Here is a 16,047-nt window from a genome sequence, read left to right on the forward strand (position 1 = left end):
CTCACCTGACCAAAGCTCTTGCTACTGGACTCATAACACGACTAACCTAAGCGATGTATAGAAAAACACACACACACACACACACACACACACACACACACACACACACACAAAAACATTGGTGTTTTTCTAGACAACTGAACAACCCCCACCTGTATTATATGTCTTCTATTGGAATGGAATGTCCTTTTCCTGTGTGCGTTCGTGCGTGCGCGTTAGTTAGCCTGGTAAACCAGCCGGTCGCGTGAACTCACATTTCATTCCGTTCTACCAGACCGTCTGGCCTTAAGCTTTCACAGTGCGGACAAGCATGGAGGCAGCCATTATTGTTTTTTCAAGCGGCGTTCCTGATTGGCCGGTTACGATGTCAACTACGAGGCGGGTCGCTGATTGGCTCGTACACTTTGCAATGAATGCAAAAGCCCCTCCCAGGGTTTGAGACGGTCTGGTAGAATGAAATGAAATGTGAGTTTGCGTGACCGGCTGGTTTGCCAGGCTATGTTTGTGTATGTGTGTGTTAATCAGACAGATCACACATACTACTTTCAGATAGACATGGTTCTGGTTCTGGCTCTGGTTCCGTTCTGGAGTCTCAGAACCTTGGTGCTTTCTGGCGAACCAGGCCCGCGTTCACAACAATTTAAGCGGAACCAAAGTGGGAGGACATTATTCGGTAGTCCTTCAGTTTTTTAAGTTTATTTATTATTTGGTCTGGTGTTCGAGTGAACCCAGCCTTGGCCATCTCTTCCACAAGTTCGGCATACAACGTGTTCTTTCTTCTACTGCTTTCTAGCTTTTCTTGAAATTCGGTAGATGCCCAAATCGCCACTAAACATTTGGTTTCCTCAGGAGACCACTGCAAATAATTTTTCTCCATGTTGTCACTGCCTTCTTCTCCTTCCTGCTCGTTTTCACAGCCTAGAATAAGACACGCCCACTGATGATGTCACGGTTCCCAAGGAAAAACCAAACTATCTTTTGGTTCCGCTGAGAACCAACTTTTCAGGTTTCCGAACCAATAAAAAAAAATTCGGTCTGAACGCGCCGGCCGGTTCAAATTTGGGTTCGGGAACCGGCACGGAGCCCTGCCGGTGTGAACGCCCTAACACACACTCTCTGGTCTGGTCTCCTACAGAGGCTCCGGCAATGTAGCAGAGGACAGGGTGCACAAGAAGGCCAAGAAGGATCCTGTGCCTTTGCAGCAGCAGCAGCCCCCAACACCCAGAGACACTCCTCCTAAGGGTTCCGCGGTGCGCAAACACTGTTCCAGGGAGACCCAGGAATCCGGCGTAGATGCAGTGAAGAGCAGCAGCAGCAGCCCTGCCAAGCGCAAGAAGAGCACTGGGAAACACACAGAGCACTCAAAGGTACGTGTCAGGACAATTAACTGTCACAACTATAGAGAGGCAAAGTGGAACGTCACTTCCTGCTTCAGCACTGTACCAGAGATTTTCATCCGCCATTTATTTTCCCACAGACATTTCGTAAAATGCTTATAAAATAGTTTTACTTTGTCGACCCAAACGGTTCAGCTAACGCTATAATCGGGAGAGACCATAGAACATTTCACTCGGACCAAAACAAAAAAAAACATTGAAATTTATTTTCTTTAAATCAGTTTTTTTTTTTTTACGTTTTGGTCCCAGTGAAATGTTATGCGATCTCTTCTGTTTCTAAATATATCTGTACCGTTTGGTTTGAACCAGTAAAACTATTTTTTTTACACATTTTATGAAATGTGTATGGGAAAATAAATGGCGGATGAAAATCTCTGGTACAGTGCTGAAGCAGGAAGTAGGCGGTCACTTTGCCTCTCTAGTGCCTGGTTTGGCCTATCCGACACAATGGAACCAGGCGACCATTGCCAAATTGTGAGAAATGTGGGTCATTATTTACTCATCCTCAAGCCATTCGCCAGCATGACTTTGTAGCAGCGTTCCCCCTCCCCCCAAAAAGCGGAAGTCTTTGGGGACTGAGTTTTGAAAATGCTGCCTATGCTGCTTTCAATTTGTTCTGTTCTTCTGCATGTGCAAATAGTGTTGATGATTGCTACCTGAGAGTGAACAGAATGCTTATTGAAGTACTTTTTCAGGAAGGCCATGGCGTGAAAATGGAAACTAAACAAATACTAACCAAGTGTCTGCCCTGCAATAGCAGAAGGCCCCAAAGAGCACCTTTACCATCGCACCACCTTCTCCGCCCAGCAGGGAAGCTCTGACCACCAGGCCCTTGCTCAGATCCGAGGACCGGTAAGATTCATTTTCCTTGAGAGCTTAGTTTGACACTATTGGAGGGAGAGATGGAGATCTTTACTTTGATCTAGTCCCACTAAACCCTGACTGGATCTTCACCACATACAATTGGACATTTCCTATTGGCTCTGATTGTACCAATTTCCCCCATGACCAATATCCGTTAAATCCATGATCTGAAATCTAACTAGCAAGTAAATGTAAGCACTGTAGCAAAACCAGTTATGAGAGATAAAGAATGCTTTTAGTTGTGTAGTCCACTGTATTTGCGAGATGAATCATTCTGAAGGGTGTGACCACATCGGATCAGAGTTGTCCATACTTTCTTACTGTCACAAATGACAAATTACACAATAACCGCAATATTGCAATACTGCGCTATAGATAAGCCGAACCACGGTGGATTGCATCGACCGCCACAACTGCGTTGTTCCTTTTCTCCCACGGCACAGCCGAGGGCGTCACATGTCAAATTCAGGTCATGCAGTCAGAGGTGTCGTTTTGGCCTCTAGTTCCCCGGCTGGGTGGTGTTTGTTTTGGACCTTCGAGCCAATCGCGGTGCTTAAACATGGCAAACTTCACTCAACCCGGGATACCGAGTGATTCTAAACAAACGCACATTCATTTACTGAGCCACGGAGCTGACAGTGTTGTGAAAATTTAGATTACCGTACAAAGGTTTTAGCAGTAACTCAGTAATATAACTTATTACTTATAGGATTTCAGTAATATTATACCAAACGGTCTGTTTTATGCAAATAACCACTATAGATGACAATAACAAAGGAAAAGAATAACATTTAGAATTTTGGATTGTTTACACTGACTTCAAGACGGTTGAAATTATTTTTCGGGATGGTTCCGGGGCGGCGATGTCATTCTGCTGCTGCTGTTGTTTTGGTGAAAGTAATGCAAAAGTAGTGTAATAAGTAACACGTTACTCTACACAGACAGTAATATTGTAAAGTAACTTATTACTTTCAAATGAAAGTAATATGTAATATATTACATTATGAAAGTAACTTGCCCAAAACTGGTGTTCATGTGAATTACGCCGGTTTGTTTCTATGAAGAAGCTCCATTATGAGTGAAGCTAGGCCGCTGTACCCCCCACCACCACCACCACCACCACCACCAAAGCTTGAATTTTGTATCAGTAAAGACATCTTTCTATGGTCTTTTGAGATGTTCGTTGTCTGTCACACATCTAACACTGCTTCTCTCCACTTGTAGGAAATATCCGGTGAAGCATTACATGAAGGAGGCAAAAAAACTGAAGCACAAAGCAGATGCGGAGGTACCTTTCCTCTTTTGGTTTCTCCCATCGTTTCCCTCATTTTCAAGGAAATGTCACCTTCAGTCCAATAACTAATACCAAATGAACCAAATCACCTTCAGTCCACTAGGGGTGTCAAACATAATCGATTATAAGATGCATCGCGATACGGACGTGCACGATTCTGCATCGATTCACAAATGTCCAAAATCGATTATAAAAAAAAAAAAAAAAAAATTAAATTAAATAATCGAATAAAATATAATGGAAGTACATGCAGTTGTTTATTTGGATCATAATACAATGCAATTCCAAATGCACTTTTATTTTAAAAGTAGCCACACAGTGAGAAAAAAGAAAGTGAGAAAAAATAAATCATGTATTGGGGAAAAAAAGTGATGGATAGATTGAAGATGCATCGATAATCGGAATCGAATCGAATCGTAGCCCTCTGAATCGTAATCGAATCGTGAGGCCAGTGAAGATTCACAGCCCTACAGTCCACTAGGGCTGTGAATCTTCACTGGCCTCACGATTCGATTCGATTACGATTACGATTCATCTGTCAACGATTCGATTCCACGATGCATCACGATGCATCTCGATACAGCTCAAAGTGTTGCAGCTCCACGTATCACATCCTCAATTTTCTGTATTATTACTGCACATGGCTACTTTTTCATCAATTAATACAAGCAGTCGGATAAATATCAATTCCCTTTTTTACTTAGAAAGTGCTTTAAAATCTGAATGTCAATAGAAATTTAAACATAAACGATTCAACGATTCATCTGTCAACGATTGGATTGGATTGGATTCACACGTCCGCATCGCGATGCATCGATTATACGATTCATTCTGACACCCCTACAGTCCACGCAGTTAACACAAATAACTAATACCAAATTGTATTTGTATATTGCCCTATCTAGGCGGATAAGCTCAGTAAAGCTTTAAACTACCTGGATGCAGCTCTGTACTTTGTGGAGAGTGGCATCGCCATGGAAACGGATCCAAAGACCGCGTTGACTTCCTACACCATGTTCGCAGACACAGTGGAGCTCCTCAAGTAAGCACACGCTGTCTTCATAGCCTGTCTGCACTTTGTTCTTCTTCTTAACTCATTGAGTGCCAGCCACTTTTGGAGAACGGACGCTCCCAGTGCCAGAGTTTCAGAGCGTTTTCAGTGATTTCTCGAGGCCCACAGAATATTGTGTGATATTACTATGTAAACACTGAACACGCACAAAGAACGATGAGACTCTATTCTATCATCTGCAAAAAAAAGTTTATTGATCCCATTTTCCGTTCTTTAGTTATGAGCCGGAGAAGATAGCTTGATTCATCCAAAAATAGCAATTTTTTTCTAGAAGCTGAGATAATTGGCCTTTTGTGAAATTAATCATTTCAAGCACATCACTGACTCTGAAGCTAATCTTTTCTAATGTAGTCACACCTCAAAAATAATTTCCTTCAATAAAACAGTTTAGGCCAGGGAATTTTGTTTGGCAGAATAATATTTTTAGCTACAACCAGCAGCGCTGGCCCCTGCGTGCGCTGCTGGTTGCAGCTTCTTGCTGGTTTTGATTTGCTGCTGGTGGGTATCGGATATTCTGGCTTGCGTTTGTCAATCCTGTCCTGCTGCCTGGGTCTGTCTGGGTGTTGTGTGTGTGCTGCTCTGCGTGCCCCCTCCCCCCCCCCCCCCCGCCCCGCCCCGCCTCGCCTCGCCTCAACTGCACACTCCTCCTCCTGTCTGTGGTGGCTCTCTGCTGAGTTTGCTGTGCGCACAGTGAAGGGTGCGGAACAGCCAGGCTTTTTTACAGCGTTCCGCGTGTGTTTGTCACCGGCAACGATGCTTCCAGTTGAGAATAATAACAACTCCACGGTGTGGATGTGCGGATTTGCTGTCGCAACCGACACGGAGCGGCTCAATTGTGGGAGCAGATTGGCTGCTGCAGGCACAGCTGCAGTAACGTGCTTCAGCATATCGATGCATACGGATGCGATGCGATTTCCGTTTCCATAACGACTTCTTCTTTGTTTTTTCCTTGCCTTTCTGTTATGTGGAGAGCACTGTCGCCACCTAAGGGTTCTGTAAAATAGGTTATAGACCTCCAATAGCTACAATAGTTGTACCAGAGATGTATCAGGGATTGATCCACGTCCCACCGTCAAAAAACGCAATTGACGACAACCGTCGTCATTGGCACTCTACGTCAGTATTTGAATTGACGACAGCTGTCGTCATTGGCATTCAATGAGTTAAGTGTGCAGGTTAGGCCTTTTCACAATCACGTTCAAATGTTTTATATGTATACCTCTACTTGAAATAGGGTTTCTCTCTTTCTTTTTATTGTATTCATGCATTAGCTTCATTGCCACATTCTCCTCTCCCACAGGTTTGTACTGAAACTGAAGAAGTCCGTAGAGCCCCCTGTTACACCTTCAGAGAAGGATGTCTTGGTTTTATGGTAAGCCATGTTTCTCCACACACCACAAAGTCTCTTGAGATGTTATCAATATTTTCGGTTTGGACTTGAGCGCAGTTTTATTTGTTCATTTTCACTCGTTTTTATTTACTTTACTTTTACTTTATTGTCATTTAGCAGACGCTTTTATCCAAAGCGACGTACAACAGATTAAAATACATCACACAATTACTAAACATAGCAGAATAATGGAAATAGATTAAAACAGACAATATGTGATCATGATAAAAAATATGCATAGATAAAAATGATCAAGAGTGCAGATTATTACAGTGTATAAACAGCAGAGGGAGAGATAGGAAAATGGATGGTGAATAGATGAGTTTTTAGTTTTCTTTTAAATATGGGCAAAGATGTGGCCGTTCTAGCTGCAGGGGGGAGCTCATTCCACCATGTCGGGGCGAGAACTGAAAAAAGTCTCGTTCGTGCGCCACCTGTAGGGCCGCGCAGGGAGGGAGGGGCGAGACGTCCTGTAGGGCCGCGCAGGGAGGGAGGGGCGAGACGTCCTGTAGGGCCGCGCAGGGAGGGAGGGGCGAGACGTCCTGCACTAGTGGAGGGGCGGAGGGAGCGGTAGGAGGTTTGGAAACTGACCAGTGGCTGTAAATATGGGGGGGCTGTTTGGTAGACTGCTTTGTAGGCTAAAACCAGGGTCTTGAATTTAATGCGAGCCAGGATGGGAAGCGTTGTGTTGTGTTTTATCTGTAGTAGTTTACTTCCACTGGTCATGGTGCTATCTCTATAGCATTTAGAACATCTTGTGATGAGTGCTTTACTGCTTTAGCTGTTTCCATTGTTCACTCACTTGGCTGTCAGGCCTGTCATATGTCGTGCTGCCGCTTGCATTGTAACTGTATTGGAACGTACGAGAGAAAGATCGTTGTTGTTGACGTGACCGTTGGCTAGCAGCTATTAGCAGAGATCAGTGGCTAGCCAGTAAACCTCCTCGCCTTTGCTGAAAGCATGTCATCTCAGGTAAAAGTCTTTCAGATAATACTTACTACTTGGATATATACACAGCTGTCATCTTGTCTTCCTTGGCTAGGTTTTAACTTGTAGCTAAAGAGGTATGTGTCATTGATATACAGATCCTTTCCAAAAAATTGAATATTATGGAAAAGTTAGTTTTTTTCCGTAATTTCTTTCAAAAAGTGAAACTTTCATAGATTATAGATTCACGACACACAAAGTGAAATATTTCTAGCCTTTATTTGTTTCATTCTTCATAATTTTGGCCTACAGCTCCAGAAAACCCCCAAAACAGTATTTCAAGAAATTAGAATACCTAGTGTGAAGAAAATCAGCAGTTACTTCTCAGTTATGACTGACTCCAGCCTCAGTCCACTGCCTCTGAATCTCTGCCAAATTTTTTGAATCGTCTTTGCTTGACAATCCGCTGAAGCCCACGGTCATCCATGGCATTTCCATGATATTGTAATTTTTTGGAAAGGATATGTAGGAGGTTGTTACACTGTGAACAAATACATCACAGGTGGGGGCGGGGGCATGCTGTTTGGCTGCCATGCACTTCCCTCATCAGACACTAAAATCATAGATAGGCCTAAGCAGGTTGCCTTGAATCCTCTTGATTTCTGCTTAGCCTAGATATCAGGAATTATTGGAAATTGTGAATTTACAATTGAAGTATTTGGGTTGGATACTTTAAGCTCTTTTATTGGTCAGCTTCACAAGATAAAGCGGGCTTGAAACTAGCACTAAGCTTTTATAATAGCGTTAATAGAAAGAAAATAATCTCATGCCTGCATTTTCTCTCTTGATTGATTCAGACAGATGAACAATCTAACATCATATTTGTGTCCCCTATAGTATGAAGTGCCAGGCCCTCCTGCAGATCGCCATGTTTCACTGCAAACAAAAAATGGCAGTGAAGTATTCAAAGACCCTCACTGATCACTTCAATGTAGGTATTATTATTCAACATTGCCAGTTTCTGTTGTTTTGTGAAAATGTAATTAACAGAAAGGAAGGATTTTAAGCACTGATAACCTGTGCATAGTTTAGTTTCACTTAAATGACAGTTTGTTTCATTTCTCAGGGCTCTGCTAAGCCAGCACAGGATCTCTCTCTCTGTGCATCAAAGTAAGTCCTGTCACCTAGCTTGCTCGTTCCAGTCGTTAGCCTTTTACACCAGTGATTCCCAACCAGGGGTACGTGTACCCCTAGGGGTACGTGAGCAGCTTGCAAGGGGGTACATGAACAGATTTGGGATTACAATTTATTTCCAAAATGATGGGGGAAATAATTTCAAAAATAATTTCATAAGCCCATTGTTAAAATGGCACGTGCCCGAAACTAGTTTCCCCGACAGGTGTCAACTGTTACATTACTGATAAATGGCTCAAAAACAACCAGCTGCTGTTGTTCCAGATTCAGGTTTAGGGGAGCCTGGTTACAAAAGGAAAAAGGAGGCCAAGCCCAAACATAAAAAAAAAAAACATACATAAAATTATTTTGAAAACATATTTTGTACGGATTTACTTGTACGTCTGCATATTATACTCAAAGTTATAGAACAAATTTAGGAGCATCGTCAACAGGCATGAGTGAGGGGGTTAGGGTTAGGGTCACTGGAGGTAGTAACACCACTGGAGGTAGTAACGCCACTGGAGGTAGTAACACCACTGGAGGTAGTAACACCACTGGAGGTAGTAACACCACTGGAGGTAGTAACACCACTGGAGGTAGTTACACCACTGGAGGTAGTAACGCCACTGGAGGTAGTAACACCACTGGAGGTAGTAACACCACTGGAGGTAGTAACGATGTTTGTTTAAAGGGGTAAGATGGGAAGCTCAGCTCATTCATTTTTTTAAAATGACAGGAGGACTGAGGGGAAACCAGCTCCAGTTTGAAGTTTTACTATCAGAAATGAGTTAAGCAATGCATATAATATATATTTCAATACAGCAGTGGAATCAAAGGAATGGGGGGTGAATTGATTGCTCGTTGTGCCTTCCCTTATGAAAAACAACTAACGTTATAGTATTCGTGTGCATGTATAGCCTACTAAATAGCCTATATCCCAACAAATCCATAACTCCCTATATGAATATAATAGATTTAACGTTCTCACAACACTTGTCATATAAACGCGAAGCCAAAGGCCAGAACGCAATGACAGTAGGCAATTTCATGCAGAGACTGCTGTCATCTTAACATGACCTAAATACTTGTCTCTCCACGCCTCCCTCTCCTTCAGAAGCACAGACACCCCATCCCCCATGTCCGACATGCCCTCTCCCGCCAGCACAGCCAGCAGCTCGGGTTCTGGAGCCGGAGGGTCGGTCGCGGGCCCCGTCAGCAGCGCTGTGGCAATCCCCCAGGTCATCCAGCAGGTGGCAGTCTCCTATGTCAACATCACTACTTTGTTCCTGAGCGCTCACGACATCTGGGAGCAGGCTGAGGAGCTGGCACACAGAGGCAGTGGTAAGGATGGATGGAAAGGGGGAAGGAGTGTTGTGTCTGTGTGTGGATTGGGCATACACTCTGTCATAATAGAGAGGCAAAGTGACCGCCTACTTCCTGCTTCAGCACTGTACCAGAGATTTTCATCCGCCATTTATTTTCCCATAGACATTTTGTAAAACGCTTATAAAAATAGTTTTACTGGATCAAACCAAACAGTACCGATATATTTAGAAACAGGAGAGATCGCATAACATTTCACTGGGACCAAAACGTTACAAAAATGCGGGTTTAAAGACAATATTTTTTCCATGTTTTTTTTTTTTGTTTTGGTCCAAGTGAAATGTTCTATGGTCTCTCCCGATTATAGCGTTAGCTGAACCGTTTGATTCGACGAAGTACAACTATTTTATAAGCATTTTACGAAATGTCTATGGGAAAATAAATGGCGGATGGAAATCTCTGGTACAGTGCTGAAGCAGGAAGTGACGTTCCACTTTGCCTCTCTATATGACAGTGTATGCTTAATCTATGTGCTTAGAGATGGTGTATTGCAGTTTTAACAAAAACGTACTCTCTTAAACTGAATTTAAGTTTGCAGTAAAAATGTTGTGAATAAAAAAAAAAGACAATATACAGTATGTTCAGAAAGTATTCAACCCCCCTCTATTTATTTATTGTATTTATTTACGTTTTGTGGTGTCACTGCTTGAATTCAAATTTGATTTAGATTTTTTTTTCACGGATCTACAAATACACTGATTTACATTGAACTAACCTCTGTTTGCATTGTCACTCTGATTATTGCTTTATTTGTATACATTCTGCTTGGTGGTTCAGATTGATGCTATGTGGGTTCATGGCAAGAGTGTAAAAATCTTAAACCTTAATACATACTATACAATACATACGTTGATATCAATTGAATTAGAATATTTCTGTGTGCCCTCAGGTGTTCTGTCAGAGCTGGACACAGCTATGGGCCCATTGAGCCTGGCTTCAAGTGTAAGTTCTCTGGTGCGCTACACAAGGCAGGGTGTCCACTGGCTTAGACTGGACAGCAAAAAGGTGAAGTGACCAACCAGCGCCTCCTGCTGGATGCCTGTGTGAACCCTTCTAGCCACTAGCAGAACAGCGCTCCAGTGTGGTCAAAGCGGCCCTGGGAGACGTCTTCAGGATGATTTGGATATATCATCATCTCACCAAAGGAAGAGATGTTCTCTCATACGACTGCCTGTGGAACTGGAATTTCCCCAGCAATTCTTGTATCTCTTCTCCATGTAAAAACATAGGCTTACAACTATATCTGGGCCTAACCCCACACCACCTTTATGTAGTTTTGCAAGGTTTAACATCACTCCCCGTCCCTCTGCCGAGTGTTGTCATGGAATAGTTAGTTAAGTCAGGGCCGTATTCAGGACGACGGACCTCCACTATATTCAGATGGGAACATATGAAATACAAACCAACACAATTTCTGTGTTGGGAAGAAAAGTGCATTGTGTTGATCGTACAGTTGTAGCGGTCCTTACACTCTTCCTTTGTGCTGGTACAAGCAGTGATAACACAAATCTTATTTATTCGCCTTATCATGAATTTTGTTATTATTGTTACAATTTATTCAAATGTTTATTTTAATTAAGCACTAATCATGGGCAGTATTGACTTTAGGGGCTGACCGAAAGCACCTGGAGAACTGGCACCCGCACCATCCCAGAATGCATCTCTGTTCTCCACAAATATTTGAATTCGAGTTAAACGGACGCTTTACCCTGAATTGCAGTGCGTTCTCAGTATTCTCCAGTGCCTTCTCGATGCCCGACAACGGTTTTTGCCAATCGTTTTTTTATTTCCTTATTTCTCTTCAAAAGAGACGAGGAGTTTCCCTGTTTGTCCAGGGCCAGTTGTGTTCATTCAGTCGAGATTGTTTTGATTTGGATTCAGGGTTTCTGTACTCTGTTAGGTTTTTTTTCACACACCAATCATCAATCATGGTGAAGATTTAGCCATGAATATTCAGGTAGGCATGTCACACAGAGCTGAAGTCGTTGTCCATGCCACTTCTGCTCCACGCGTTTGTGTCTGAAACCTTGTTCTTCTTTTGGAGACCCTTCCTGTTATGGCTGACATGGTGTGACTTGACCTAATCTTGACTACATGGTAAGCAGAGCTGAGTCAGATATTGGGAAACCGTAGCTGTTGAAACATTTTGGAAAGTCTATTGCAAAAGGGACAAATACTAATAATTAGGTCTGCGTTCAGCTTTTGAGGCAATTACCTGTAGGCATCATGTGTTTTTAGCGTGCAAATGAGTGCTGTCGGGGTCACAGACAGAGCTGAGGTTAGAAGTTGAGGGGTGACCCTGCTGTCAGGGTCACACAGAGGCCATTTACACCTGGCGTTAACATGTGTTTTCTGTGATCAGATTGCAATCAGATTGTGTTTTATCACTTGAAAGTACAGGTGTAAACACCCCCAAAACGCATTGAAGAAGGATTGCAATCTGATCGGCCAAACCACCTCCGGAGGTGGTCAGGGATGCATTGTGTACACATTGAACACAAGTGTAAATGCAATGTGTCTCAATCGGGATACAGCAACTTTATGCGGATTGAGAGGACAACCATTTCTGCAATCCGATTGCAATCTGATGGCAGAAAACACATGTTAACGCCAGGTGTAAATGGCCTCAGAGCTGAGGTTAGAAGTTGAGGTGTGACCCTGCTGTCAAGGTTACAGAGCTGAGGTTGGACATTGAGGGGTGACCCTGCTGTCAGGGTTACAGAGCTGAGGTTAGACGTTGAGGTATGACCCTGCTGTCAGGGTCACAGAGCTGAGGTTGGACGTTGAGGTATGATCCTGCTGTCAGGGTTACAGAGCTGAGGTTAGACGTTGAGGTGTGACCCTGCTGTCAGGGTTACAGAGCTGAGGTTAGACGTTGAGGTGTGACCCTGCTGTCAGGGTTACAGAGCTGAGGTTAGATGTTGAGGTGTGACCCTGCTGTCAGGGTTACAGAGCTGAGGTTAGACGTTGAGGTGTGACCCTGCTGTCAGGGTTACAGAGCTGAGGTTAGACATTGAGGGGTGACCCTGCTGTCAGGGTTACAGAGCTGAGGTTAGACATTGAGGGGTGACCCTGCTGTCAGGGTTACAGAGCTGAGGTTAGACGTTGAGGTGTGACCCTGTTGAGGTTAGAAGAAGTTGAGGTGTGACCCTGTTGAGGTTAGAAGAAGTTGAGGTGTGACCCTGTTGAGGTTAGAAGAATTTGACTTGTGACCCTGTTGAGGTTAGAAGAAGTTGAGGTGTGACCCTCTTAAGTCACCCTAAGGTTAGAACACTCACTACTTATGCAATAATTGCCTCATTAAGCATAGACAGGAAAAAAAATGTGCCTTATTATAAAAGTGTATGGAGGCTTTGGTTTGTCCCCCCCAGACAATATACATATTGAATGTAGAATCATTTCTAAATTATAAGAGTATATCCCATAGCACCGGTTGAAATTAAGGGTATTTTAAGAGTGAATGTCAGGCTATGGTTATACTTGTTTAAGTGGGAACACAACAGGTCACATTAGCTGGCAGGTCTGGACTATACCAAGTGGTCCATTCTGATTGGAGACATAACCACCTCAGACCATGTATGGATGCTGTGAGAATAGTCTTAAAACATCAAATGTTTATGATTGGATTTTTTTTTTTTTTTTTTTTTACAACGGTGTAAGTAGCCTCTGTGAAATGAGAGTGGATTTCAAAGCATAACCATTTCCTCGAAGTCTTACCTAAACGATCATGTAAAAAAGGTAGTTAATTCCCTGACTGAATCATGGTAGAAAACGTGCAAGTGAACACCGATAGAGAGGTTAGTCGCATCTCTGATGTCCTAGAAAGTCCTAGAGACACTGTTGTTACCATGGCAGGCAGTTGGTAACAGCTACGACCCTGCTGGGTCACGGTAAGTTGATTAACTGCCATCTGGCCTTTGACTGTTGGAACTCCGTACCGGTAATGACAGTGTGTGTGTTGAGAGGTTGTTAGACGACCGTACAATAGTGACTCAATTTCATTATCTTCCTGATATTACAAAGGTTGCACTCGTCCACTCTGCTGTAAAGTCTAATTTATTCGAATTATAATTTATTTCCTATTTGACCACAGACAGGGGAAAACCTCTTAACCTTAGAGATCTTGAGGTGTGTCTTGTCACAATTATATATATTAAAAAAAAATCAGGGATGATTTTGACCCCTGCCTTTCTTTAGGACAACTGCTATTCCCTTTTGGATCCAGTGGTTCATGTCGGCCATAATCAGTTAGTTTGATTTGCCTTCAAGTATGGTGGGATTATCACAATATTCATGCGACAGATAGTGTTCCTTTTATTCATGTTTGCACCAGTAAGATGAGTTGTCTGATTTTTGTCGTTTCTTCCCACTCCTTACTTTCATTACAAAATGTCCCACTAATTTGCTGAGAGCAGGATGAATGGCCAAAGTATAGTATACTAAACTATCATTTGCACTTTGAGTATTTTCAGTTCATTTCAGTGTTCTATTGGACAGATGGAAAACATAAGTTCTCAAGAGGGGCAGCAATGTGCTCATCTTGACTCTTTGTTGTGTTTTTGACGACGAGCAATAAAGCCAGAGCTGTGTGGCTCCAAATCTTGTTTTGTGCAATATTCACATGGAATAAACCGTACACCAACCAAAATAAAAATATTTGGAAGGTCTTAATGCTTCAGAAAATAACTTTTCCCACATTTGATAAAACACAATAAAATGAGTAGCCTAAGAATTAAATGATGTTGATGAAAAACAACCGACTGTTTATACCTTAGTGCACATCTCTTGTAATGAGTGCCATTGGTTATTCATGTTTGCTTATTTTGAATGGAAATGAGGCACTGTGATAAAAGAGCTATTCAAGGAATCACAAAGTGAAGTGTTTATTTTCTCTAATGCACCCTTTAATCACAACTGATCAACACACCAGTTTTTATATATATATTTTTATTTCATTAACAGCATGTGTGTATGGCATATTAATAATCCATCCACATAGAAAAATGTAGGCAAAATACCCAAAAGTCCCGCATTAGAGATGCCGTTTGTCTTGTTTGCTTCCACTCCACATATTCTATCATTCTCGCAATCGCACCCAGGTGCTGCTAATTAATGTGGTAATCCACAACAGCTGCACTGGATCAGGTCATCACAATCTCAACTCAGGAAACCTGAGTTACATCCGTAACCATCTATCTCTATGCAATCTAAAAAAAAAAACTCTCGTAACGGACAAGTCCGTCTTTTATTGTCACACGAACACCACAATACATGCATGCGGCCACAACACACTCATGCTGACGGTGGCTGGTGAAAAGTGTCCTCTGCATTTAACCCATCCAGGCATGTCCTTTCCTCCGAGGGGCAGGCCAGGAGCAGTGGTCGCTTTCTCGTACAGCGCCCGGGGACCAACTTCGGATGTTGTCGTCACTGGTCGGATGACGATGACGATCTGATCTTCTGCATGTTTTTAGTGGGGGGGTTATATACGGAGGAACCCCCTGGGGGAGCACGGGGAGAACATGCAAACTCCACACAGAGAGAAAGGCCCTTACGACGAGATACCCCACCTGGGCAGTAGGCACTGAAGATATGGGGGGGGACACAACCACAGCGCTCACAGTGTCTTAGGCGAGAATCGAACTCAGGACCTTCTAACTGTGAGGCGACAGCGCTACCGACTGCGCCACCGTACCCCCATCGGTCCACAAAAAGTTCACCACTCTTTAGCGGGCAGTTGTCTTCCTTCAATTGTTTGTGCTTCATTAGTGGATTTATCTGGAACAAGGCTGCAGTGCTTGTCCAAATTATGATTTCACACAGGGTAAAATGTGCAGAAAGGTTTTGAGAAAAGTGTTTTTGTTTTGTGAAAATGTGTAAATAATTTGTGCGGCAATGTACAGAGATGAGAATAACACTGTTTCATGTTGCTGTCAACACTAACAATGATTACTCTGAAAAAGACTGAAGAGCAACACAGTAAAAGTAAGGTTTATCTTTTAATACATCTTGCTTTATTATCAGTGTATTACAATATATACAATGCAGAGTTTTTAATCTTAAAAAAAAAAACTTTGAAGATGACATCAAAACCACAGTATCACGATTTCTATAAAACAAATTATCCTATCCTAGAGCAGATTGTTGATATTACTTGTTCAATTTTGTATAAGGTTAAGTTGATATACAAAAGTTGACTGGTGGTTTACGTGTCCGATTCTCCTGCGTCAAAGTTGGGGTTGGTGAAAGCAGGCTGCAACAGAAGAATGCCACATAATAAATCAAACCTAAAAACACAGCTGAACAAAGTATTTTTATACAATCATGTATTTAATGTATAGTACCATAGTCTGATGGATAACTTACCACATCATCTGTTTAATGTATAGTACCATAGTCTGATGTAGGGATGGGACCGATCCGATCCAATATCGGTATCGTCTGCCACTAATTCACGAATCGGATCGGATCGGAATCGGGGGTTTTCTTTTTCTTTTTGGCAATTCCAGCGCTGGCCGTAATTTGCCCATGTATAATAGTATCC

At 42.6% G+C, this 16,047-nt stretch overlaps 1 protein-coding gene across 1 annotated transcript in view; it reads left to right on the plus strand.

Moving 5' to 3' along the window:
• aff1 (AF4/FMR2 family, member 1) overlaps nucleotides 1–14,352 on the plus strand; it is a gene marked incomplete at its 5' end in the record, with an annotated part of 35,847 nt that extends 21,495 nt beyond the window's left edge. Inside the window, 9 exons of the mRNA XM_083657373.1 lie at nucleotides 1,136–1,367; nucleotides 2,158–2,249; nucleotides 3,486–3,549; nucleotides 4,461–4,597; nucleotides 5,928–5,999; nucleotides 7,842–7,935; nucleotides 8,071–8,114; nucleotides 9,235–9,461; nucleotides 10,393–14,352. Of these exons, the coding sequence (XP_083513499.1) occupies nucleotides 1,136–1,367; nucleotides 2,158–2,249; nucleotides 3,486–3,549; nucleotides 4,461–4,597; nucleotides 5,928–5,999; nucleotides 7,842–7,935; nucleotides 8,071–8,114; nucleotides 9,235–9,461; nucleotides 10,393–10,517 (1,087 nt within the window). The 3' untranslated portion in view covers nucleotides 10,518–14,352. The remainder of the gene's footprint in view (nucleotides 1–1,135; nucleotides 1,368–2,157; nucleotides 2,250–3,485; nucleotides 3,550–4,460; nucleotides 4,598–5,927; nucleotides 6,000–7,841; nucleotides 7,936–8,070; nucleotides 8,115–9,234; nucleotides 9,462–10,392) is intronic.
• Nucleotides 14,353–16,047: the final 1,695 nt, after the last annotated feature.

Source organism: Poromitra crassiceps, assembly GCF_964638095.1.
Source record: "Poromitra crassiceps genome assembly, chromosome: 21".
Classification (NCBI taxonomy): domain Eukaryota; kingdom Metazoa; phylum Chordata; class Actinopteri; order Beryciformes; family Melamphaidae; genus Poromitra; species Poromitra crassiceps.